General features: G+C 45.6%; 1 protein-coding gene across 1 annotated transcript in view; it reads left to right on the top strand.

The window, feature by feature from the left end:
* Positions 1-24,199, top strand: part of PGPEP1 (pyroglutamyl-peptidase I) — a 31,364-nt gene extending 7,165 nt beyond the window's left edge. The window contains exons 3-5 of the mRNA XM_047776551.1: positions 15,930-16,046; positions 19,005-19,237; positions 23,414-24,199. Coding sequence (XP_047632507.1) covers positions 15,930-16,046; positions 19,005-19,237; positions 23,414-23,711 — 648 coding nt within the window. The 3' untranslated portion in view covers positions 23,712-24,199. The remainder of the gene's footprint in view (positions 1-15,929; positions 16,047-19,004; positions 19,238-23,413) is intronic.
* The last annotated feature ends 386 nt before the right edge of the window (positions 24,200-24,585 follow it).

The raw sequence follows: 24,585 nt of genomic DNA, 5'->3' as shown, positions 1-24,585 counted from the left end.
GATTCCCCAAATGTTAGCATTATATTACGTTTGCTCTTTCTTTTTTTTTTTTTTGTCTTTTGTCTTTTGTCTTTTTTGTTGTTGTTGTTGTTGTTTTTGTTGTTGCTATTTCTTGGATCGCTCCCGCGGCATATGGAGGTTCCCAGGCTAGGGGTCGAATCGGAGCTGTGGCCACCGGCCTACGCCAGAGCCACAGCAACGCGGGAGCCGAGCCGAGTCTGCAACCTACACCACAGCTCACGGCAACGCCGGATCATTAACCCACTGAGCAAGGGCAGGGACCGAACCTGAAACCTCATGGTTCCTAGACGGATTCGTTAACCACTGCGCCACGACGGGAACTCCCGTTTGCTCTTTCTTTATTGATAAATAGGTAGGTAGATCAATATATTTAAAAAATGTTTTTCTTGGAGTTCCCATCACGGCTCAGTGGTTAACGAATCCGACAAGGAACCATAAGTTTGTGGGTTCAATCCCTGGCCTCGCTCAGTGGGTTAAGGATCCAGCGTTGCCGTGAGCTGTGGTGTAGGTCACAGACACGGCTCAGATCCCGTGTTGCTGTGGCTCTGGCGAAGACCAGAGGCTACAGCTCCGATTAGACCCCCTAGCCTGGGAACTTCCATATGCCGCAGGAGCGGCCCTAGAAAAGGCAAAAAGACCAATAAATAAATAAATAAATAAAAATAAAAAATAAAAAAAATATTTTTCTTGACTTTCAAGTCATTTTTTAAACTGTGGTAAAATACATAGGTCATAAAATTTACCATCTTGGAGTTCCCACTGTGTGCAGTGGGATTGGCAGTGTCTCTGCAGCACTGGGACGTAGCCTTGGCCCCAACACAGTGGCTGAAGGATATAGTGCTGCTGCAGATTCGGTGTAGGTTGCAACTGTGGCTCAGATCTGATCCCTGGCCTGGGAACTCCATATCCCGCAGGGCAGCCCAAAATTTTTTTTACCATCTTAATCATTATTAAGTGTGCAGTTCAGTGGCATTATGTACATCACATTGTTTTGCAACATTACCATCGTTCATTTCCAGAACTTTTTCATTTTCCCAAACTGAAACTCCGTCCCCATTAATCACTAGCTCCCCATTCTTCCTCATTCCTTAGCCCCTGGCACCCACCCTTCCACTATCTATCTCTATGAATCTGACTACAATAAGGACCTCATATAAGTGGAACCGTATAGTTTTGCCCTTTTGTGTCTGGCTTATTTCACTTAGCATGATTTCAGGGTTCAGTCATGCCATAGCACATATTGCCTTCCTCTTTAAGGTTGATTGCATGTATATAGCGCATTTTGCTTATCTAGTAATCAGTCAATGGAAACTTGGGTTGCTTCTAAATTTTAGCTCTTGCGAATAATGTAGCTACGAGCATGGACACACAAATATCTCTTCAAGACCCTGCTTTCAGGAGTTCCCGTTGTGGCACAGCGGAAACGAATCCGACCAGGAACCATGAGGTTGCAGGCTCGATCCCTGGCCTCACTTAGTGGGTTAAGGATCCGGCATTGCTGTGAGCTGTGGTGTAGACTGGGCACTACAGCTCCGATTAGACTCCTAGCCTGGGAACCTCCATATGCTGCAGATGTGGCCTTAAAAAGACAAAAAAAAAAAAAAAAAGACCCTGTTTTCAGTTCTTGTGGTTATGCATCCTGAAATGGAATGGCTGCATCAAATGTTAATTCCATATTTAATATTTTGAGGAACTGTCATGCTCCATGTCATTTAGAGGTCAGTTGCAGACATGATACCCCTCTACCCCTAAGTAAGTCACTGTGCATTCCTGAAACACAGACTGTGCACAATGATCAAAATCAGACCCATTGAACATTGATACAATTCTTTTTTTTTTTTTTTTTTTTACGGCCATGTCTGTGGCATATAAAAGTTCCCAGGTCAGGGATCAAATCAGAGCTGCAGTTGCAGCCTACACCACAGCCATAGCAACACTGAATCCAAGCTGCATCTGTGACCTGTGCTGCAGCTTGCAGCGATGCCGGATCCTTAACCCACTGAGTGAGGCCTGGGATCGAATCTGCATCCTTACAGAGACCACGCTGCATCCTTAACCTGCTGTACCACAATGGGAACTTCTGATACAATTCTATAATCTATAGCCCTTTATTCAGATATTGCCTATCATCCCATGAAAGTCCTTCACAGAAAAAGAAAATTCTAGGTTGTGCATAGTGTTTAGTTGTCCCATTTCTTTAATTCCCATAATCTGGAAAGTTCCTCAGTCTTTGTGTCTCATGGCATGACATGTTTGCTAAGAACTGCTCAGTCCTTTGGAGTGCCTCTCAGCATGATTTCTCTGGTGTTTCCTCATGACTAGACTGAGGCTGTGCGTTTGGGGCAGGAATCCCACAGAAGCGAAGTTGTGTCCTTCTCTGTCCATTGTATGAGTAGGCACTGAATATATCAATATATATATTGATGTGTCTCATTACTGGTGTCATTGACCTTGATCACTTACTAATGATGAGGTCTGGTGGATTTCTTCTCTGCAAAGTACAATTTTGCCCTTTTTGATTAGAACTTATCCTTTGGGAGTTCTCATCGTGGCGCATTGGTTAACGAATCCGACTAGGAACCATGAGATTGCGGGTTCAATCCCTGGCCTTGCTCAGTGGGTTAACGATCCGGTGTGGCTGTGAGCTGTGGTGTAGGTCACAGATGTGACTCGGATCCTGCGTTGCTGTGGCTCTGGCGTAGGCTGGTGGCTCTAGCTCCGATTGGACCCCTAGCCTGGGAACCTCCATATGTCTTGGGAGCGGCCCTAGAAAAGGTAAAAAGACAAAAAATAAAATAAAATTAAATTAAATTAAACATATCTTATGGTTTGCCAGATGCTCCAGCTCTCTGTTCTCGTTGCTGAAGTGTCTGCATGTGGCCTCATAGAGATGACTGTCCCCTGCTGTAGGGGGTCTCTCTCCCCTTCCTCCCTTCCCCACTGCAGCTTCACTAACCTATCTCCTAGCCTTGTGCACACCCTGCAGAGCCTGATACCAGTACAGGATTGTGGCATGGATTTCCCATCAGCCATTACCAACCAAAATTTGCATATATTCTTTTCTTGGAAATATATTCTTTTTTCATTGATATTTTTTTATGGCCACACCCATGGCATATGGAAGTTCCTTGGACAGGGATTGAATCTAAGCTGCAGTTGTGACCTATGACACAGGTGTTGCAATCTGGATCCTTTAACCCACTATGCCAGTCAGGGGTGGAACCTGTACCTCCACAGTGACTTGAGCCGCTGCAGTTGGATTCTTAACCCACTGTGCCACAGTGGAAACTCCACTATTAACATTCTTTACTAAATATGTTACTACAATTTTATGTAAGTTTTTTCCTTTAGTCATTTCCACAAACCAAATAACCTACTTATAAATTGGACTGTGCTTATAATTATCTTTAAGATGCAATAAATCTCTTAATCCAAGCCAAAAAAAGAGTATCCCATAGAGAGATACTTTGAGGCATTCCCATTGTGGTGCAGTGGAAATGAATCTGACTGGTATCCAAGAGGATGCGGGTTTGATCCCTGGCTTCACTCAGTGGGTTGGGGATCTGACGTTGCCATGAACTGTGGTGTAGGTCAGATCTGCCACTGCTGTGGCTGTGGTATAGGCCGGCAGCTGTAGCTCTGATTTGACCCCTAGCCTAGAAACTTCCATATGCTGTGGGTATGGCCCTAAAAAGCCAAAAAAAAAAATTTTTTTTTTTGAGACCATATTAGCATCCCCTGGTGAGTCTTGCCTGAATCAGTTATGATTTTAGTATGATGGTTGCCAAAGTGTCTTTTTCTTTTTTTTTTCCAAGTTAAGATAATTTATCTTTATTAGCACAATTCTCAGAGGCAGATAATTCTGTCAGCTTTGTATGTGTGTGTTTCAAGCTTTTTTTTTTTTAATGATTTTTTTTGTTTTGTTTTGGTCTTTTTGCCATTTCTTGGGCCGCTTCCGCGGCATATGGAGGTTCCAGGCTAGAGGTCAAATCGGAGCTGTAGCCGCTGGCCTACGCCAGAGCCACAGCAACTCGGGATCCGAGCTGCGTCTGCAACCTACACCACAGCTCACGGCAATGCTGGATCCTCAACCCACTGAGCAAGGCCAGGGACTGAACCTGCAACCTCATGGTTCCTAGTCAGATTCGTTAACCACTGAGCCACGACGGGAACGCCTAATGATTTTTATTTTTTCCGTCATGGCTGGTTTATAGTGTTCTGTCAATTTTCTACTGTACAGCAAGGTGATCCAGTCACACATACATATGTACATTTTTTTCTCACATTATCATGCTCCATTATAAGTGACTAGATATAGTTTCCAGTGCTATACGGCAGGATCTCATTGCTTATCCATTTCCAAAGGCAATAGTTTGCATCTATTAACCCCAAATTCCCAGTCCATTCCACTCCCTCCCCCTCCCCCTTGGCAACCACAAATCTGTTCTCCAAGTCCATGGTTTTCTTTTCTATGGAAAGGCTCATTTGTGCCATATGATAGATTCCAGCTATTAGTGATATCATATGGTATTTGTCTTTCTCTTTCTGACTTACTTCACTTAGTATGAGAGTCTCTAGTTCCATCCATGTTGCTGTGAATGGCATTATTTTGTTCTTTTTTATCGAGTAGTATTCCATTGTGTATATATGCCACATCTTCTTAATCCATTTATCTGTTGATGGACATTTAGGTTGTTTCCATGTTTTGGCTATTGTGAATTGTGCTGCAATGAACATACGGGTGGATATATCTTTTTTTTTTTTTTTTCCCCACTGTACAGCAAGGGGATCAAGTTATCCTTACATGTATACATTACAATTACATTTTTTTCCCCACCCTTTGTTCTTTTGCAACATGAGTATCTAGACAAAGTTCTCAATGCTATTCAGCAGGATCTCCTTGTAAATCTATTCTAAGTTGTGTCTGATAAGCCCAAGCTCCCGATCCCTCCCACTCCCTTCCCCTCCCATCAGGCAGCCACAAGTCTTTTCTCCAAGTCTATGATTTTCTTTTCTAAGGAGATGTTCATTTGTGCTGGATATTAGATTCCAGTTATAAGTGATATCATATGGTATTTATCTTTGTCTTTCTGGCTCATTTCACTCAGGATGAGATTCTCTAGTTCCATCCATGTTGCTGCAAATGGCATTATGTCATTCTTGTTTATGGTTGAGTAGTATTCCATTGTGTATATATACCACCTCTTCCGAATCCAATCATCTGTCGATGGACATTTGGGTTGTTTCCATGTCCTGGCTATTGTGAATAGTGCTGCAATGAACATGCGGGTGCACGTGTCTCTTTTAAGTAGAGTTTTGTCTGGATAGATGCCCAAGAGTGGGATTGCGGGGTCATAGGGAAGTTCTATGTATAGATTTCTAAGGTATCTCCAAACTGTTCTCCATAGTGGCTGTACCCGTTTACATTCCCACCAACAGTGTAGGAGGGTTTCCTTTTCTCCACAGCCCCTCCAGCACTTGTTATTTGTGGATTTATTAATGATGGCCATTCTGACTGGTGTGAGGTGGTATCTCATGGTAGTTTTGTTTTGCATTTCTCTTATAATCAGCGATGTTGAGCATTTTTTCATGTGTTTGTTGGCCATCTGTATATCTTCTTTGGAGAAATGTCTCTTCAGGTCTTTTGCCCATTTTTCCATTGATTGATTGGCTTTTTTGCTGTTGGGTTGGATATATCTTTTTTAAGTATAGTTTTGTCCAGATGTATGCCCAAGAGTGGGATTGCTGGGTCATATGATTGTTCTATGTTTAGTTTTCTGAGGTACCTCCATACTGTTTACCATAGTGGTTGTACTAATTTACATTCCCACTAACAGTACAGGAGGGTTCCCTTTTCTCCATACCCTCTCCAGCATTTGTTATTGGTAGACTTATTAATGATGGCTATTCTGACTGGTGTGAGGTGGTACCTCACAGTAGTTTCGATTTTCATTTCTCTAATAATTAGTGATGTCGAGCATAAAGGGTGGTTTTCTAATTCCATCTTTCCTTTGGTACTTTTTAATGGCCTTCTACTGTAACTTTATTTGTATCTGTGTGGAATCATGGGTACTTACTGTCTTCAGTAGATGATAATCTCTTACTGTCTTAATTTTAATGCTGGCATCTCCCAGATTTGGCCTGTGATGGCCCCTTCAGTTGGTTCCTATGTCTTTTTTCAATGTCGCCATCATTCTTGAGCACTTTCTTCCTTTTTGGTTCCAGGCTCACTTTTTGGAAATACACCTTTTTTTTTGCCTTTTTCTAGGGCCACATTTGCAGCACATGGAGGTTCCCAGACTAGGGGTCCAATCAGAGCTGTGGCTGCCAGATTTGAGCTGCATAGCAATGCCAGATCTGAGCTGCATCTTCAACCTACGCCACAGCTCACAGCAATGCCGGATCCTTAACCCACTGATAGAGGCTAGGGATCGAACCCTCGACCTCATGGTTCCTGGTTGGATTCATTAACCACTGAGCCTCGTCGGGAACTCCGGAAATACACTTTTAATTTCAGAATAATTTCAGACTTACAGAGGAATTGCAAAGATAATACAAGGAGTTTCCACATACCCCTTGCTTTCTGCTAGTGTCAAACATCTTATATAATGACTACATTTCTCAAAATAAAGAAACCAGCATTGGTCCATTACTGTTCACTAAACTCTACTCTTTATTCAAGCGTCATGAGTTTTCCTACTAATGTCCATTTTCTGTTCTAGGATCCTGTCCAGGACCCTACATTGCATTTATCAGGGCATCTTTTTTTTTTTTTTCCTTTTCTGATTGCTACTTTAACATCTGATGTCAGATGCTTTGTTTTTTTTTTTTGTTGTTGTTGTTTTGTCTTTTTGTCTTTTTTGTTGTTGTTGTTGTTGTTGTTGTTGCTATTTCTTGGGCTGCTCCCGCGGCATATGGAGGTTCCCAGGCTAGGGGTTGAATCGGAGTTGTAGCCACCGGCCTACGCCAGAGCCACAGCAACTCGGGATCCGAGCCTCGTCTGCGACCTACACCACAGCTCATGGCAACGCCGGATCGTTAACCCACTGAGCAAGGGCAGGGACCGAATCCGCAACCTCATGGTTCCTAGTCGAATTCGTTAACCACTGCGCCACGATGGGAACTCCTGTTTTGTTTTTTTTTAATTGAGATATAATTTTATTGAGATACACTCATGTACCATAATTTTTTTTTTTGCGTTTTGGGGCTGCACCCATGGCATATGGAGTTCCCAGGCTAGGGGTCAAATTGGAGTTGCAGCTGCTGGCCTACACCATAGCCACAGCAACACGGGATCCAAGCCACGTCTGCTACCCACACCACAACTCACAGCAACGCCAGATCCTTAACCCACTGAGCGAGGCCAGGGATTGAACCTGCATCCTCATGGATGATAGTCGGGTTCATTACTGCTGAGCCAGGATGGGAACTCCAAAATTTACCTTTTTAAAATGTGTAACTTAATGGTTTATAGTATATTCACAAAGTTGTACAACCGTCACCTCTACCTTAATCCAGAACATTTTCATCACCCCAAAAGAAACCCCATACCCATTAGCTATCACTCCTATTCCTCCTTTTCCTCAGTCCCTGGCAATCACTAATTTACCTTCTGTCTGTATAGATTTACCTGTTCTGGAAAATTCATATAAATGGAATCATACAGGGAGTTCCCGTCGTGGCTCAGTGGTTAACGAATCCGACTAGTAACCATGAGGTTGCGGGTTCGGTCCCTGCCCTTGCTCAGTGGGTTAACGATCCGACGTTGCCGTGAGCTGTGGTGTAGGTTGCAGACGCGGCTCGGATCCCGCGTTGCTGTGGCTCTGGCGTAGGCCGGTGGCTACAGCTCCGATTCGACCCCTAGCCTGGGAACCTCCATATGCTGTGGCAGCAGACCAAGAAATAGCAAAAAAACAAACAAACAAAAAGAATGGAATCATACAAGAGGTAGTGTTTTGTGTCTGCCTTCTTTCACCCAGTATAATATTTTCAAAGTCCATTGATGTTGTAGCATGGATCAATACTTCACTCCTTTTCATGGTTGAGTAATATTCCTTTGTATGGATAAATCAAATTTTGTTTATTTGTTCACCCATTGATGGGCATTTGGGTTATTTCCCCCTTTTGGTTATTATGAATAATTCTGCTGTGGACATTCACATACAAGTTTTTGTGTGGATGTAGGTTTTCATTTCTCATATATATACGCATACACACTTAGGAGGGGAATTGCTGGGTCATATGGTAACTCTGGGTTCACTTTTGTACTTTCCCTACCTCATCCCTGAAATGAGCAACTTCTCCAAGATGTTTTATTCTTTTAGCAGCTAATAATATTTGGCAGAGAATAATATTTAAAACTGGAAGCTGGGAGAATAATATTTAAAACTGGAAGAGAGTTTTAGCAGAGAATACTATTTAAAACTGGAAGCTGGGAGCTGGGTGTGCTCATTGCTACTAGAGTTTACTGCTTCTGAGCTCTGTCAGTGGACAGAGCTGGAAAATAGAGGTGTGTACATTCACACCCACTGCCTTACACATTTCTATATCAAAACTCTGGAGTTTGCACGGATGCCTCCAATTCTGATCCAGTGCCACAGACTTGTGACTCCTTCCTCTGACAGTGTCAGGCTCCTCCCCACCATGATCTCCAGTGTGTTCACTTCTTTTTGATCAATCCTAGAATAAACAGAAAGGAATTTCAGAATTGCTAACTCATGCTTCCCCAAAAAGAAAGCCTGCTCATTCAAATTTAGTATTTGCTTACAGTTCTTTTTGTCTTTAGCCAGAGGACAGAGTCCAAACACTGTGTTCAAACAATTACTTGAGTAATGTCTCTGTGTGTGTGTGTGTGTGTGTGTGTGTGTGTGTGTGTGTGTTTTAAAATAAAAATTGCAATGTTTATTTCAGGTTCTCTCTTAGTTTTTTGTTTTTTGTTTTTTTTTTTCTTTTTTGCCACAACTGTAGCATGTGAAAGTTCCCAGACCAGGGATTTATTTATTTATTTTTTTGTCTTTTGTCCTTTTAGGGCCACACCAGTGGCATATGGAGGTTCCTAGGCTAGGGGGTCTAATCCGAGTTGTAGCTGCCGGCCTACACCACAGCCACAACATCAGATGCGAGCCCTGTCTGCGACCTATACCACAGCTCACAGCAACGCCGGATCCTTAACCCAATGAGCAATGCCAGGGATTGAACCTGCAACCTCATGGTTCCTAGTTGGATTCGTTTCCACTGTGCCACAAATGGGAACTCCCTAGGCCAGGGGTTGACCTGGCCAGCAGCAGTGACCTGAGCTGCTGCAGTGACAATGCCAGATCCTTAACCTACTGGCCCACAGGGTATCTCCATCCTTTATAGTTTATTACATGATATTGAACATTGTTTCTGTGCTATACATTAGGACTTTGTTGTTTATCTACTGGAGTTAGTGGATTTGTGTGTGTGTGTGTGTTTTCTAGGGCCTCACCCAAGGCATATGGAGGTTCCCAGGTGAGGGGTCGAATCGGAGCTGTAACTGCCAGCCTACACCACAGCTACAGCAACGCAGGATCCAACCTGTGTCTGTGATGTACACCACAGCTCACGGCAACGCCGGATCCTTAACTCACTGAGCGAGGCCAGTAATCAAACCCACAACCTCATGGTTCCTAGTCGGATTCGTTAACCACTGAATCACGATGGGAACTCCAGATTTTTTTTAATTTGAGTTAGTTTTAAAAGGAATAAAAACTATTTTTGGTAGAAGAGAGAAGTGCTATAAACTATTTTTGAAATAGTTCATGCATGAAAAATAAATACACACTATATAGTGCAAACATGAGATTATAGTGGCTGAGTATTTAATATAATGTGTTTTAGAAAAAGCATATATGAGCAGCACATCAAGTCCTGTAACTTCTTGGATATTATCAACTAAGGATGAGGCTAAATTTATTTAAGGGAAAAAAATTAAGTGAATGAGTTTGAGGCAAACATTAAATAAGTATTAGCTCCATTGGGGAAACAGCTGAAATGGTGGGCTATCCAGCATGAGGCTTTGGGAAAAGTGTTCTGTGCCTCTAAGCTCATGACTCTCCAGAAAACTCACATTTCTTGAAATTGAAAAGTTTGTGCATCCCCATCTTCCCTACATGGTCAAGATCCTGATAAAAAAGACAGGGTTGGGAGTTCCCTTTGTGGCTCAGTGGTTAATGAAACTGACTACGATCCATGAGGATGAGGGTTCCATCCCTGGCCTTGCTCAGTGGGTTAAGGATCTGAGCTGTGTTGTAGGTCACAGACGTGGCTCGGATCTGGCATTGCTGTGGCTGTGGCATAGGCCAGTAGCTACAGTTCTGATTAGACCCCTAGCCTGGGAACCTCCATATGCCATGGCTGCAGCCCTAGAAAGACAAAAAAAAACAAAACAAAAACAAAAAAAAAGAGAGAGAGACAGAGTTAATCGTTTAAGGGAAATTAGTTAGGAGGACTACAGATTCCTTGCCTGTGTACATCCGGGTCCTTCCTCCTGGCCAGGCTGTTGAGAGTTTGAAGTTCCTGTGAATTGTGTGAAGATGACATTGAAGTGGGCATTTATTCTGTAGATTTCAAATTTTTCCATTGAGTTTGAGAGAAAAGGCAGGAAGGAACTCCAGAAAGTTCTAGAGGATTTAAAATTGGAACTCGAGGAGTTCCCGTCATGGCGCAGTGGTTAACGAATACGACTAGGAACCATGAGGTTGCGGGTTCCATCCCTGGCTCAGTGGGTTAAGGATCCGGCATTGCCGTGAGCTGTGGTGTAGGTTGCAGACGGGGCTCAGATCCCACGTTGCTGTGGCTCGGCTACAGCTCCAATTAGACCCCTAGCCTGGGAACCTCCATATGCCCAAGAAATGGCAAAAAGACAATAAAATAAAAGTAAAGTAAAATAAAATAAAATAAAATAGGAACTTGATGCTTCCCAGCTTTCAGCCCATGAAGTACAGCTGGCAAAGAGCCAAACTCTCCTCTCCAATGGGGAGAGTTTGGTGTGCAGGGAACAGCTTGGGCCGCAGGGAATAACATGTGCTCAGATCCCAGACTCGGGGCAGAGGCTCAAGGGAAGCTGTTTGTCTTCCTGTTAACAGGCTCCTGGGAGCCCCTGGTGTCAGCAAAATAAGAGATGTCTTTAGTGTCTGTGTTCAGGGAACCATCCATAGGTAAGGCGATGGATACAGACTGTAGCTTCCAGCTTTCTCTTTTTCAAATTGTGATAAAATACACATCACATACAATTTACCATTTTAACCATTTGTAAGGTTACAGCCAGCGGCATTAAGTACTTTACTGCTGTGCAACCAACACTATCATCCAACTCTGGGACTTTTTCATCTTCCCAGACTGAAACTCTCTCCCTATTAAATACTAACTCCCCATTCTCCCTTCTCCCCAGTCCCTGGCACCTTCCCCCGCCCCCCATTTTCTGTCTCTGAATCTGACTGCTTCAGGGACCTCATGTAACTGAAATTGTGCAGGTTTTGTCCTTTTGCATATGGCTTTTTTAAAAATTAAATTTAATTTATTATTATTATTATTATTGCTTTTTAGGGCTGCACCAACTGCATATGGAGGTTCCCAGGCTAGGGTTCAAATTGGAGCTACAACTGCCAGCCTACACTATAGCCACAGCAACTCGAGATCCGAGCTGCATCTTTGACCTATACCACAGTTCACGGCAACACCAGATTCTTAACCCACTGAGTGAGGCCAGGGATTGAACCCACGACCTCATGGTTCCTAGTCAGATTCATTTCCGCTGTGCCATGATGGGAACTCTGCCTGTCTCATTTCTGAATCCTCAGACCCTTTGAAAAACGGGCCCTCTGATTCCCATCACACAGTCTAGGAAATTGAGACTTTGATGACAAGGGAGCATGAATAAAAATATTAATGATCAAGAAAAATGATTTGGGAGTTCCCGTCATGGCGCAGTGGTTAACGAATCCAACTAGGAACCATGAGGTTGCGGGTTTGGTCCCTGCCCTTGCTCAGTGGGTTAACGATCTGGCGTTGCCGTGAGCTGTGGTGTAGGTTGCAGACGCAGCTCGGATCCTGCGTTGCTGTGGCTCTGGCGTAGGCTGGTGGCTGCGGCTCCGATTCGACCCCTAGCCTGGGAACCTCCATATGCCGCAGGGGCGGCCCAAGAAATAGCAAAACGACAAAAAAAAAAAAAAAATCCAACCCCCTTGTCCCCCAACCATCTGCCCAGCAATGTCTGCATCTCACCATGCACTGTTTGGGTAGTGGGTTTGCACTCTGACCTCCTTGGTACAGCTCTGGGATTTCTGGGGCCGAGGTACTTTCTAGTCTCACACATCACTGGGCTTGGCAAGAGGGTTGGGGTTCCAGTTCCTTATGTTGGCTTTTTTTTTTTTTCCATGTCTTTTGTCTTTTTAGGGCCGCACCCACGGCATATGGAAGTTCCCAGGCTAGGGGTTGAATCAGAGCTACAGCTGCCGGCCTACACCACAGCTGCAGCAACGCTGGATCCAAGCCGCATCTGTGACCTACACCACAGCTCATGGCAACGCTGGATCCTTAACCCACTGAGTCAGGCCAGGGATCAAACCCGAAACCTCATGGTTCCTAGTCAGATTAGTTTCTGCTGCGCTATGACGGGAACTCCCTGATGTTGGCTTTTGAGACGCCCCCACACACCCTCGCCACACACCCCTACTCTACAGATGTTCTTGTCTTCTGGTGACCCTGACACACCCTCTTTGGGGAACGATGTGGAATTATCTGTTGGTGAGGAGGGATGTGCCTTTCCAGGCATCAGATACTCTTCAGAGCAACTGCAGTGGATAGGGTGTGGGGTTGGGACAGCATAAATAGCAAGGTCAAGATGACCAGATAAAGAAATCCTGAAGTTACTGCAGGAGATGCAAAAACACCTTTGGTGACTTCATCAAAGTCAGATGCAAAAAATGCTTCGCTTGGGACCCTATTGCAGAACGCTGTAACATCCATCAGTGGTAGCGTTCCCAAACTTCTTCATGAGATCTGAGAATAATGTGAAACAGCCCGACGATAATCATTATTTGGAGTAGGGAGTTCCTGCTGTGGCACAGTGGGTTAAGAATCCGACTGCAGGAGTTCCTGTCGTGGCTCAGTGGTTAACGAATCCAACTAGGAACCATGAGGTTGCGGGTTTGATCCCTGGCCTTGCTTGGTGGGTTAAGGATCCGGCATTGCTGTGAGCTGTGGTGTAGGTTGCAGACGTGACTCGGATCCCGTGTTGCTGTGGCTCTGGCGTAGGCCAGCAGCTGTAGCTCCGTTTGGACCCCTAGCCTGGGAACCTCCATATGCCTCGGGAGCAGCCTCAGAAAAGGCAAAAAAGACAAAAAAAAAAAAAAAAAGAATCCGACTGCAGCAGCTGGAGTTGCTGTAGAGGTGAAGGTTCATTCCCCAGCCCAGCACAGTGGATTAAAGGATCCAGCACTGCCACAGCTGCAGCGTGGGTCACAGCTGTAGCGTGGGTCATAGCTGTGGCTTAGATTCGATCCCTGGCCCAGAAACTTCCATGTACCGTGGTTGTGGCCATAAAAAAAGAAAATCATTATTTGGAATATTAATTTTACCATGAAGAATGCCTAGTTTTGTTTTGCTTTTTTTTTCCCCTTTTTTTGGCCGCCCCTGCGGCATATGGAAGTTCCCAGGCCAGGAATCAGATCTGAGCTGAAGTTGTGACTTATGCCTCAGCTGCAGCCATGCCAGATCCTCAACCCACTGAGCTGGGCTGGGGATCAAACCTGCGTCCCAGCGTTCCAGAGACCCCGGTCCTGTTGTGCCACAGCAGAAACTCCCAAGAATGCCCAGTTTTTAATATTGAGTTGAAATCTTCATCCACAGATGTCTCTGCCTGCCTCTGGGTTCCAGGATCATCATTCCTCTAAGAAAGTTGGTTCTGGGTCTGCTGTGTGCTGGGCCTTGGGTCATCTGGGGGAAAGAGGCCAGTCATGGGCTCCATCACATTGAGAATCTGAGGAAAGCATCAGTGTTTCCCCAGAGGAGTGTGCATAGGGAGATCTGTAATACCCCCCTTTTTTGCAATTATACATACATATACATGTATATTCTTTTTCATACTCTTTTCCATTATAGATTATTATAAGATACTGACTGTACTTCCCTGTGCTCTCTAGCAGGTCCTTGTTGTGTATCTGTTTTATATATAGTAGTGTATATCTGTTCAGCTCCTAAGTTATCCCTCCCCTTCTTTCCCCTTTGTCAACCATAAGTTTGTTTTCTACCTTTGCGGGTCTATTTCTGTTTTGTAAATAAGTTCAATTATATAATTTTTTTAGATTCCAGATTTGAGTGATATCATATGATATTTGTTTTTCTCTGTCTGACTGACTTCACTTAGAATGATAATCTCTATGTCCATCCATGTTGCTGCATGGCTTTCTTTCCTTTTTTTTTTTTTTTCTTGGTTGATCCTGTGGCACATGACACTTCCTGGGCCAGGGATCAAACCCACACCATAGCAGTGGCCCAAGTTGCTGCAGTGACAGTACCAGCTCCTTCACCTGCCGTGCCACAAGAGAACTCCAATTTTAATCAATTTTGATGGCTGAGTAATATTCCATTGTGTATAAATGTAATACACCACGCTTTTTTCATCCATTCATCTGTCCATGGACATTTAAGTTGCTGCCATGTCTTGAATATTGTGAGTAGTTCTGCTATGAACATTGGGGTCATCATAGCCCAATTCATGATGTTCTTAAACCCCTTCATTCCTGGGATTGTTAGAGGCTCCCTAAGGAGTTGGGACCATCTGTAAATGTATGTTGAGACCTTGCTATCTGCCATACACCACATCTATAATTCAAAACAGGTATAACAAAGGGAGAGTGTAATAACGAACAACAAAAATAATAGTACAGATCGGAGCCTCATCTGTAACCTCCACCACAGCTTGTGGCAACAGCAGATCCTTAACCCACTGAGTGAGGCCAGGAATCAAATCCTCATGGATACCAGCCAGGTTCTCAACCCACTAAGCCACAAGAGGGACTCCATTCCTTCAATTCTTATAACTACCTTTTGAAGTAAATACATTAATATCTCCATTTTACAGATAAGGAAACTGAGGCTCAGAGAGGCTAAGTGACTTGCCCAAGGTCACACAGGCAGGGTTTAAACCCAGGAGCCTAGCTCAAGTAATGTTGGCTTCCATATGCACAGTATAAGCTGTTCCGAGCATTGCTTGGAACTCATAATGTGAATTCATTCCTTCAGTTCTTTTTTTTTTTCTTCTTTTTAGGGCCGCACCCACAGGATATGGAAGTTCCCAGGCTAGGGGTTGAATCAAAGCTGAAGCTGCCGGCCTGCACCGCAACCACAGTCACGCCAGATCCGAGCTACGTCTTTAACCTCCACCACAGCTTGTGGCAATGCTGGGTCCTTAACCCACTGAGTGAGGCCAGGGACTAAATCCCATCCTCATGGATACTAGTCAGTTTCTTAACCCCCTGAGCCATCGCAGGAAGCCCATTCCTTCCATTTGTAACTACCTTGTGAATTACATTATGAAGTACATTACCTTGTGAAGTATGTTATTATCTCCATTTTACAGATAAGGAAACTGAGGCTCAGAGAGGCTAAGTGACTCGCCCAAGTCACACAGGCAGGGTTTAAACCCAGGAGCCTAGCTCCAGAGGCCTCAGTGTGATGCTGCTGTCCATGGAGATGCTGAGAGCATGGGTGGGGAAGGGACTGAGGGAGGAGCTTTGGGATAGACCAGCACAGGGGCCTTCCCCCTCTGCACAGTGAGTCAGGAGCCTGCCTGTTTTCTGGAGAACAGGTCAGTTTATCCCCAGGGATTGCGTTAGCCCTGCCGTGCTTACCTAGTGCCAAATTTCCTTTCGTCTTGCTCCCAGGAGCTGGAGAAGCTGGGGCTTGGTGACAGTGTGGACCTGCATGTGTACGAGATTCCTGTGGAGTACCAGACAGTCCAGAGACTCATCCCCGCCCTGTGGGAAAAGCACAGTCCACAGGTGAGTGGGGTGAAGGCAGGTGCTTCCTCATTAGGACCTGCAGGTGGGTACCCCATGCATAGATGATTTGTGTGGCTTTGTTCCTGCTCTGATCACCTGGCTGATGCTACAGAGTTATCCTCCAAAGTGCTACACTTTCTTGGGTTACCCTCGGAGGTGAGGGAGGAAAACAAACATCTGGAACTTCACAGAGCCTTGGTTCTATCCCACTGGAGTTCTGTATCAGTCACGACATGTCTGGTTATAAGTGACAGTCAAAATACACCTCAACCCAGCTCGTGCACAGGTGTTCGTTTGCTTCAGGTATAGCTTGATCCAGGCGCTCACCCAGTGTCATCGGCCTCCTCTCTTGGCCACTCAGCTTTGTTTTGCTTTGTACTTTGCTCTTGCCTTGGCAAAGATAGGTAGCTGCTGGCTGATATCCTCCCAACTCAGTCCCTCAGCAGAAAGAGAAGGCCTTTCCTCCAGATAATTCCCCAAAGTGCACAGCTGATTCGTTTTATTATCTATTTATTTATTTATTTGTCTTTTTAGGGCTGCAACTGCGGCATATGGAGATTTCCAGGCTAGGGGTTGAATTGGAGCTGTAGCTGCTGGCCTATGTCACAGCCGCAGCCGCAGCAATTCCAGATCCGAGCCATGTCTACGATCTGCACCACAACTCACCGCAACACCAGATCCTTAACCCACTCAGTGAGGCCAGGGATTGAACCTGTTTCCGCTGAGCCACGCCCATCACCCATCCCACTCCCACAGCTAATTCTTATTGGCCGGCTTAGGTCACAGGCCAGTCCCTGAGCTAAACGCTATGTCTGGGGAAGAAGGAATGCTCTGATTTGTGAAGCCTGGATCACATGCCTACTCTGATGGTCAGGGGATGGTGTCACCTCTCTCCAAACCTCCTAGAATGAGAAGGGAAAGTGGAGGTATTCCACACATGGAAAATGACTGTGGGAGGGAGCCATGGTTGTAACCAGATATGATGGAATGGAGGCCAAACAGGCAGGAACCATATCCTCCCACCAAAGATACATGTGGTCCGCTGTGGTGGCCCCAGCCAGCTTGCCACACTAGTCTGCTGTTTCAGATTCTCCAAGTCTGGCAGGAGGAATCTCCCTTTCTAAGGAGGCCTCCCGTTGCACCTCAAATGGAATTTGCCCCTCTTTACAGAGGGGGACCTGGAGACTTACTGAGGTCTGACTGAAGATTCTGTGAATGAGCTTTTTCCTCTGCTGGGTCTATGCCATCCTGCCTTATTCTAGTTTAAAAGAAAACCTAGACAGTTCCCGTTGTGGTGCAGTGGAAATGAATACAACTAGTATCCATGAGAATGCAGGTTTGATCCCTGGCCTCACTCAGTGGGTCAGGGATCTGGTGTCGCCATGAGCTGTGGTGCAGGTTGCAGACATGGCTCGGATCCCACGTTGCTGTGGCTGTGGTGTAGGATGGCAGCTGTAGCTCTGATTCAACCCTTAGCCTGGAAACTTACGTATGCCGCTGGTACGGCCCTAAAAAGCAAAAAAAAAAAAAAAGAAAGAAAGAAAGAAAGAAAGAAAGAAAAAGGAAAACCTAGGGAGTTCCCATTGTGGCTCAGTGGATTAAGGACCTGATGCAGTCTCTGTGAGGACATGAGTTTGATTTCTGGTCTCGATCAATGGGTTAAGGATCTGGCATTGCCTCAAGGTTGCAGGTGCAGCTCAAATCCAGTGTGGTGACTGTAGCATAGCCCTCAGCTGCAGCTCCAATTCGACCTCTAGCTTGGGAACTTCCATATGCTGCAGGTATGGCAGGTAGTGGTCTAGTGGGTTAAGGATCCAGCGTTGTCACTGCTGTGGCCTGGGTTCTATCCCTGAAGCAGAAACTTCTGCGTGACACCGGCACAACCAAACAAAGAAAAAAGAGAACCTAATGCATGAATATGTTTTTCAAAAATTTCTCACCACATAGAAAGGAATAAAGGAGGATTTGGAGGCCAGGCTGCTACTGATGAGCTATGAGGTCTCAGGCAAGCTCCTTGAGCTCCTAGTGCCTCAGTTTCCTCCTGTAACAGGTGGAAATAACATAGTCAGGCTTCAACCAAGCACAGATCAAAAATATTTGGAAAAAAATTCCAGAAAGTTCCAAAAAGTAAAACCGGAATTTGCCTTGACCTGGCAGCTGTTTATTTACATAGCATTTACATTATACTAGGCATTATAAGTAAACTAGAGGAGTTCCCTCCCTAGGGGCTGGGGGGTCTTCCCTATTTGGCTCACAGGAGTGTAAATATTCATAAAGCTATACAGTAAAAATAGGTGCATGTTGGAGTTCCCTGGTGGCTTAGCAAGTTAGGATCCCGCGCTGTCACTGCTATGGCTCTGGTTACAGCTGTGGCGTGTGTTTGATCCCTGGCCTGGGAACTTCTGCAGGTGCGACCAAAAATTCTCCCTAAATGTAATTTTAATAGCTAAGTAATTTTTAGTTATTAATACAGCCATTCTGTTATTGGGCATGCTAGTCATTTCCATTTTTTTTTTCACTTTTATAAATAACACTGAAGTGACCATTAACAGATTATTAGCTCTTTGATTATTTTCAGGTTCGATTCCTGGAAATTGTACCTTGCCTTTTGCCTTCGGCCATATATCTTGAAGATTGTGCCATAAAAAAAATTGCCTTGGGCCTCTTAACAGCTACAAAGTAGCGCATAAATTTAGCCAATTCCCCCCTCCACGAATAGCTAATTAGGTCATTTCCAGTCTCCGACTGTAATGACAAAGCTGCAGTGAACATCTTTGCATAATTCACATTCTTGCATGTTTCACTCAGCATACCTTTCTGTAAGAGTGACTATAAGGTCTGTTCCAGCAGCAAGAGGTCAGCAAGCATAAGCTCATCAAGGATACCGTCCTCTCCTTGGCCTCAGGGGACCCCAGTCCCATGACCAGACCCTACTAAATCCTGCCCATCTGTCTGCAGCTGGTGGTGCATGTGGGGGTGTCAGGCATGGCTACTGCGGTCACGCTGGAGAAGTGCGGTCACAACAAGGGCTACAAGGGGCTGGACAACTGCCGATTCTGCCCCGGCTCCCAGTGCTGTGTGGAGGATGGGCCTGAAAGCATTGACTCCATCATCGACATGGACGCTGTATGTAAGAGGGTTACCACACTGGGTCTGGATGTGTCCGTGACCATCTCACAGGATGCCGGCAGGTAAGGCGCCATGGAGCCTCAGGTGGTAGGTGTGAGTGGGGGTTTCCCTCCTACATCAGCCCAGGCTGGGTGATGAACAAACCAAGTGCCTTTGACTTTGGCCTCTGTGGGCCAAGCACTCACTTTTTTCCCCCTTTTGAATACATCATTGATTTACCACCTGGTAAAAGCATGAGATAGTTTAACACTATTATACATAATCTTTTCTGGCATGCAGAAGTTGCTAGGCCAAGGATTGAACCCGAGCCACAGCAGTGACAAGAATGAGTCCTGAATCACTAGGCCACTAGGGAACTCCTCTGCATTTTTTTTATTTTGGCCATGCCTGCAGCAGGCAGAAGTTCCTGGGCCAGAGATTGAACCTACACCATGGCAGTGACTAGTGCTGTTGCAGTGACAAAGCCAAATCTTTAACCCACTGTGACACCAGGGAATTCCACATGATAGATATTTTTTTACTTTCTATTCTGGCTGCCTCTCAGCATGTGGAACTCCCAGGCCAGGGATCAGATGTGAGCCACAGTTGTAACCTATACCATAGCTGTGGCAATGCCGGATCCTTTAACCCACTATGCTGGGCCAGGGATTGAACCTGCGTCCTGGCACTGCAGAGATGCTGCCAATCCCATTGAACCACAGTGGGAACTCCTCCACATGACTTTTTTTTTTTTTTTTTTTTTTAGGGCCACACTTACAGCATATGGAGGTTCCCAGGCTAGGGGTCAGATTGGAGCTACAGCTGCTGGCCTACGCCAGAGCCACAGCAACTCGGGATCCGAGCAGTGTTTTCGATTTACACCACAGCTCACGGCAACGCTGGATCCCTGACCCACTGAGCGAGGCCAGGGATCGAACCTGCATCCTCATGGATACTAGTCAGTTTTGTTTCCGCCTGACCCACGAAGGGAACTCCTCCGCATAATATTTTGACACAGAAAAAACTACATAACATTTCACTGTTCATAATTCTCACCATGCATGAGGCACAGAGCTAGGTATGTAAATAACAGGTCCCACTACTTCTGCTTTTAGAACTCATTATATATTGATCTGCCCACTTCTCCTCACCCAGGCTCCTGGCATCTCCCACCTGGACAGTCCTCTGACTGCCTCCCTCTGGTTCCTCCTGTCCCCTCTACCCCAACCCTGACAGGGCTTTTCCCCTAAGCAGTCAGTTTCTAAATGAGTTCCCTATGGCTGCTGTAACAAATTACCACGTTGGTGGCTTCGGACAACAAACATTTGTTCTCTCTCAGTTCTGGAGGCTAGAAGTCCACTATCAAGATGTCAGCAGGGTTGGTTCCTCCTGGAGGCTCTGAGGGAAAATTGTTCCATACGTCTTTCCTGGTTTATGGTGTGGGCCAGCAACCCTTTAAGTTCCATGGCTTGTTGATGCTTTACCCTATACATGTGTAGGGGCTTCACCTCCACATGGCCCATAACTTTTTTTTTGTCTATGTCCTGTGGCCTGTGGAACTTCCCAGGCCAGGGATTGAACCCTCACCACAGCAGCGACCAGAGCCACAGCAGTGACAACCCTGGGTCCTTAACTCACAGAGCCACAAGGGAACTCTACTATCAGTCATTTTTTTCTTTTTTCTTTTTAGGGCCACACCCCCACAGCACATGGAAGTTCCTAGGCTAGGGGTCGGATCAGAGCTGCAGCTGCCAGCTTACACCATAGCCACAGCAACTCAGGATCCTAGCCACATATGCAACCTACACTGTAGTTTGTAGCAATGCTGAATCCTTAGCTCAGTTAGTGAGGCTAGGGATCGATCTAGCATCCTCATGGATATTAGTCGGATTCTTAACCCACTGAGCCACAGTAGGAACTCCTTTGTATAGATATACATTTTTTAAAAATTGAAATATGGTTGATATACAATATTATATGTTACAGGTGTATGGTATAGTGATTCACAATTTTTAAAGGTTATATTCCATTTATAGTTATTATAAAATATTGGCTATATTCCCCATGTTGTACAATTTATCCTTGTACCTTATTTTATACCTAATAGTTAGTCCCTCTTAATTTCCTAACCCTATATTGCACTTCCCGCCTCCCATCAGGTTTTTTTTTTTTTTTTAATGACTGAACCCACAGAATACAGACATTCCCATGTCTGCAACCTACACACAGCTCCTGGCAACTCTGGAAACTTTAACCCACTGAGGGAGGTGGTTCTTAACCTCCTGAGCCATCACAGGAACCCCCGGTCTTTTTTAAAACTAGTTTTAAATTACTCATATAATTCTAGGAATATATTGTCATACATTCCCATTGTGAAGGATTCTCTTGCTCTCTCTCCTCACCCACCCCCAACTCCAGAGATCCCTCTGTTAAATCAGAGACTTTTTTTTTTTTTTTGTCTTTTTAGGGCCGAACCCATGGCATATGGAGGTTCCCAGGCTAGGAGGTGAATCGGAGCTATAGCTGCTGGCCTATACCACAGCAGATCCAAACCGTGCCTTTGACCTACACCACAGCTCACGGCAACGCTGGATCCTTAACCTACTGAATGAGGCCAGGGATTGAACCTGTGTCCTCATGGATGCTAATCAGATTGGTTTCGCTGAGCCACGACGGGAACTCCTAAATCAGAGACCTTTAAACAAATTTTGTGTGTGTGTGTCTTTTTGTCTTTTTTAGGGCCACACCCATGGCATATGGAGGTTCCCAGACTAGGGGTCTAATCGGAGCTGTAGCTGCCGGCCTACATCACAGCCACAGCAACACCACAGCTCACGGCAATGCTAGATCCTTAACCCACTGAGCAAAGCCAGGGATCAAACCCGCAACCTCACGGTTCCTAGTCAGATTCGTTTCCGCTGTGCCACAACGGGAACTCCTAAACAAAATTATTTAATTAATTATTTTGGCCACACCTGTGGCATGCGGAAGCTCCACTGCCAGGGATCATACCTGCACAACAGCAGGGACCCAAGCCACAAAAGTGGTTATGCAGGATCCTCAACTCGATATACCACCAGGGAACTCCTAAATCAGAGACTTAAATTGTAACCTTAACTACTCACTCACACATATGTTTCCACACATATATAGGACACTTGACATGCCGCTTTGATTTTGTCCTGTTGCACTTTTGCTTTCATGTGGATGCGGTTACATGGTGTGCATTTTCATGAGAGTTCCCTTCCTCAGCTTCCCCTGTGGGCATGTGACATGAGTCTTGGTGAGGTTCTGTCTTCCCGTGGGTCTATCACCTGCCTTGTGAACAGCTGCATCATATTCCACTGTGTAGATGAACCAGAGTTTGTTAAGGCACTCCTCTGTCACTGGGTATTTGGGCAGTGTCTTAGTCTGCTCGGCTGTTATAACAAAAAATCCCTCAGCCTGGGCAGCTTATAAACAATAGAAAGTTGTTGCTCACAGTTCTGGAGGCAGGGAAGTTCAAGATCAAGGTGCCAGAATGGTAGCGTGCTGATGAAGGCCTTCCTATAGGTTGCTAGCTTCTGGCTGTAACCTCACAGAGTCGGAGGGGAATTGGAGGGAACATTAACACTCAGACCCTAGCTGGTCGCTTCCTGTTTTTCTGCTTGTATACATCATGCCACAGCAGATACCTTGTGCATCTTTCTTGTGCCCTTGTGCCGATGGCTCCTGAGATAGATTCTAAAAACTTGAAACATCAGGTCATGAAGTCTGTGCATTTGTAATTTTATTAGCCTGCCAGAGTGTCCTCCCCTGGGGTGATTTGAATACCAGCCAGCAGCATCTCTCACTGCCTCCTTCCTCACATATACTTGGAATTACTGTTTTATTTGTTTAACTTAAATTTTTTTTCTTTGCTTTTTAGGGCCACACCCACGGCATGTGGAAGTTCCCAGCTAGGCATTGAATCAGGGCTGTAGCCGCTGGCCTACACCACAGCCACAGCAACGCCAGATTCCTAACCCACTGACCAAGGCCAGGGATTGAACCTGCGTCCTCATAGATACTAGTCAGATTCCTTTCTGCTGAGCCATGATGGGAACTCCCTTTATTTTTAAAATTTTTGCCGGCTGGGGAGTGGAGAAGCAGTATTCCATCTTGTGGATAGCTAGTGAGGTTGCCGTGGGTGAGGCGGGGTCTTAGATGGATTTGGATGGAGCGTGCACCCTCTGATCCCATTTTGGTTTCCCTCCCATCCCCCACACCCCGTGGCTTAGGTACCTCTGTGACTTCACCTACTATACCTCTCTGTACCAGAGTCACGGCCGCTCAGCCTTTGTTCACGTGCCCCCTCTGGGCAAGCCGTACAATGCAGACCAGCTGGGCAGGGCACTTCGGGCCATCATCGAGGAGATGCTGGACGTCCTGGAGCAGTCAGAAGGCAAAATCAACTGTTGCCAAAACACTGAGTGCCACTCAGGCCTCCCGAGACCTCATCCCGCCCGGGACTCTGAGAGAGACGTCCACCCTCCGGGGCCTGACCAGGAAGGACAAGTTCATCAGCTGCGGATCTGATTTGGATCAAATATGCCAACTCACTCACCTCCTCTCCCTTTTTCTCTGCAAAAGCGCTGGTTGATCTGAAGGGGGCAGCTGAAGATTTTTTTTTTTTTTTTTCTGTTTCTCTTTGCATCTGGGGATACAGCTGTGGCAGCCAGGAAGCCTCTAGGAGGCCCTGAATCATGCAGAGAACCCTAATCAGGTGGCCGGATCTCCACTCTTCGATCCCGTGGCTGGGGCCACCTGCTTTTCTAAGTCTGTGGCAGAGGGATTCCTGAGTTCCCTCTGTCTGTGACTGGTTTTTCCCAAATTTAAAAGCCTCACAAAGAGTCTTTGCCTTGTTCCATGTCCCAACAGCCTCGACAGCCCCAGCAAGGGCTGCCTTCGGATATGGTATGGGTTTGTGCTTCTTTCTTATTCTCTTTTTCAAAACAATAGTGCTAGTTTGGGCACAGAGTAATTTATATTACCTTTGGTTAAAACGCAGGCTTTAGCCAAACACAGAAGTGTCTTTTCTTTTTAATGGGGTGTGGCCCCTTCTGCCTCCTGTCCCAACACTGGACCTGCATCTCTGGGTGGGGGCTGACTTCGAGGTGTCCTTGCCATAGTGGGAGTGGGCAGGGTCCATGGCCAGACCATGGGGAGGTGGGGTGGCTGCCTCCCCAGGAGACCAAAAGCATTGGCTGATCTTTTCAACAAGCCAGCTGTGAGCTCTACCCCTGGGGCTTCCAGAGCTGAGACGCCAGTGGAAAGCAGACTGTCAGGTCAATGGGCACATGACTTGTTTTTTGTTTTTTGTTTTTTGTTTTTGTCTTTTTGCCATTTCTTGGGCCGTTCCCATGGCATATGGGAGGTTCCCAGGCTAGGGGTCCAATCGGAGCTGTAGCCA

Source organism: Phacochoerus africanus, chromosome 4, assembly GCF_016906955.1.
Source record: "Phacochoerus africanus isolate WHEZ1 chromosome 4, ROS_Pafr_v1, whole genome shotgun sequence".
NCBI lineage: Eukaryota > Metazoa > Chordata > Mammalia > Artiodactyla > Suidae > Phacochoerus > Phacochoerus africanus.
Note: the sequence above shows the minus strand (reverse complement) of the source record. Positions and strands in the feature narration are given on the sequence as shown.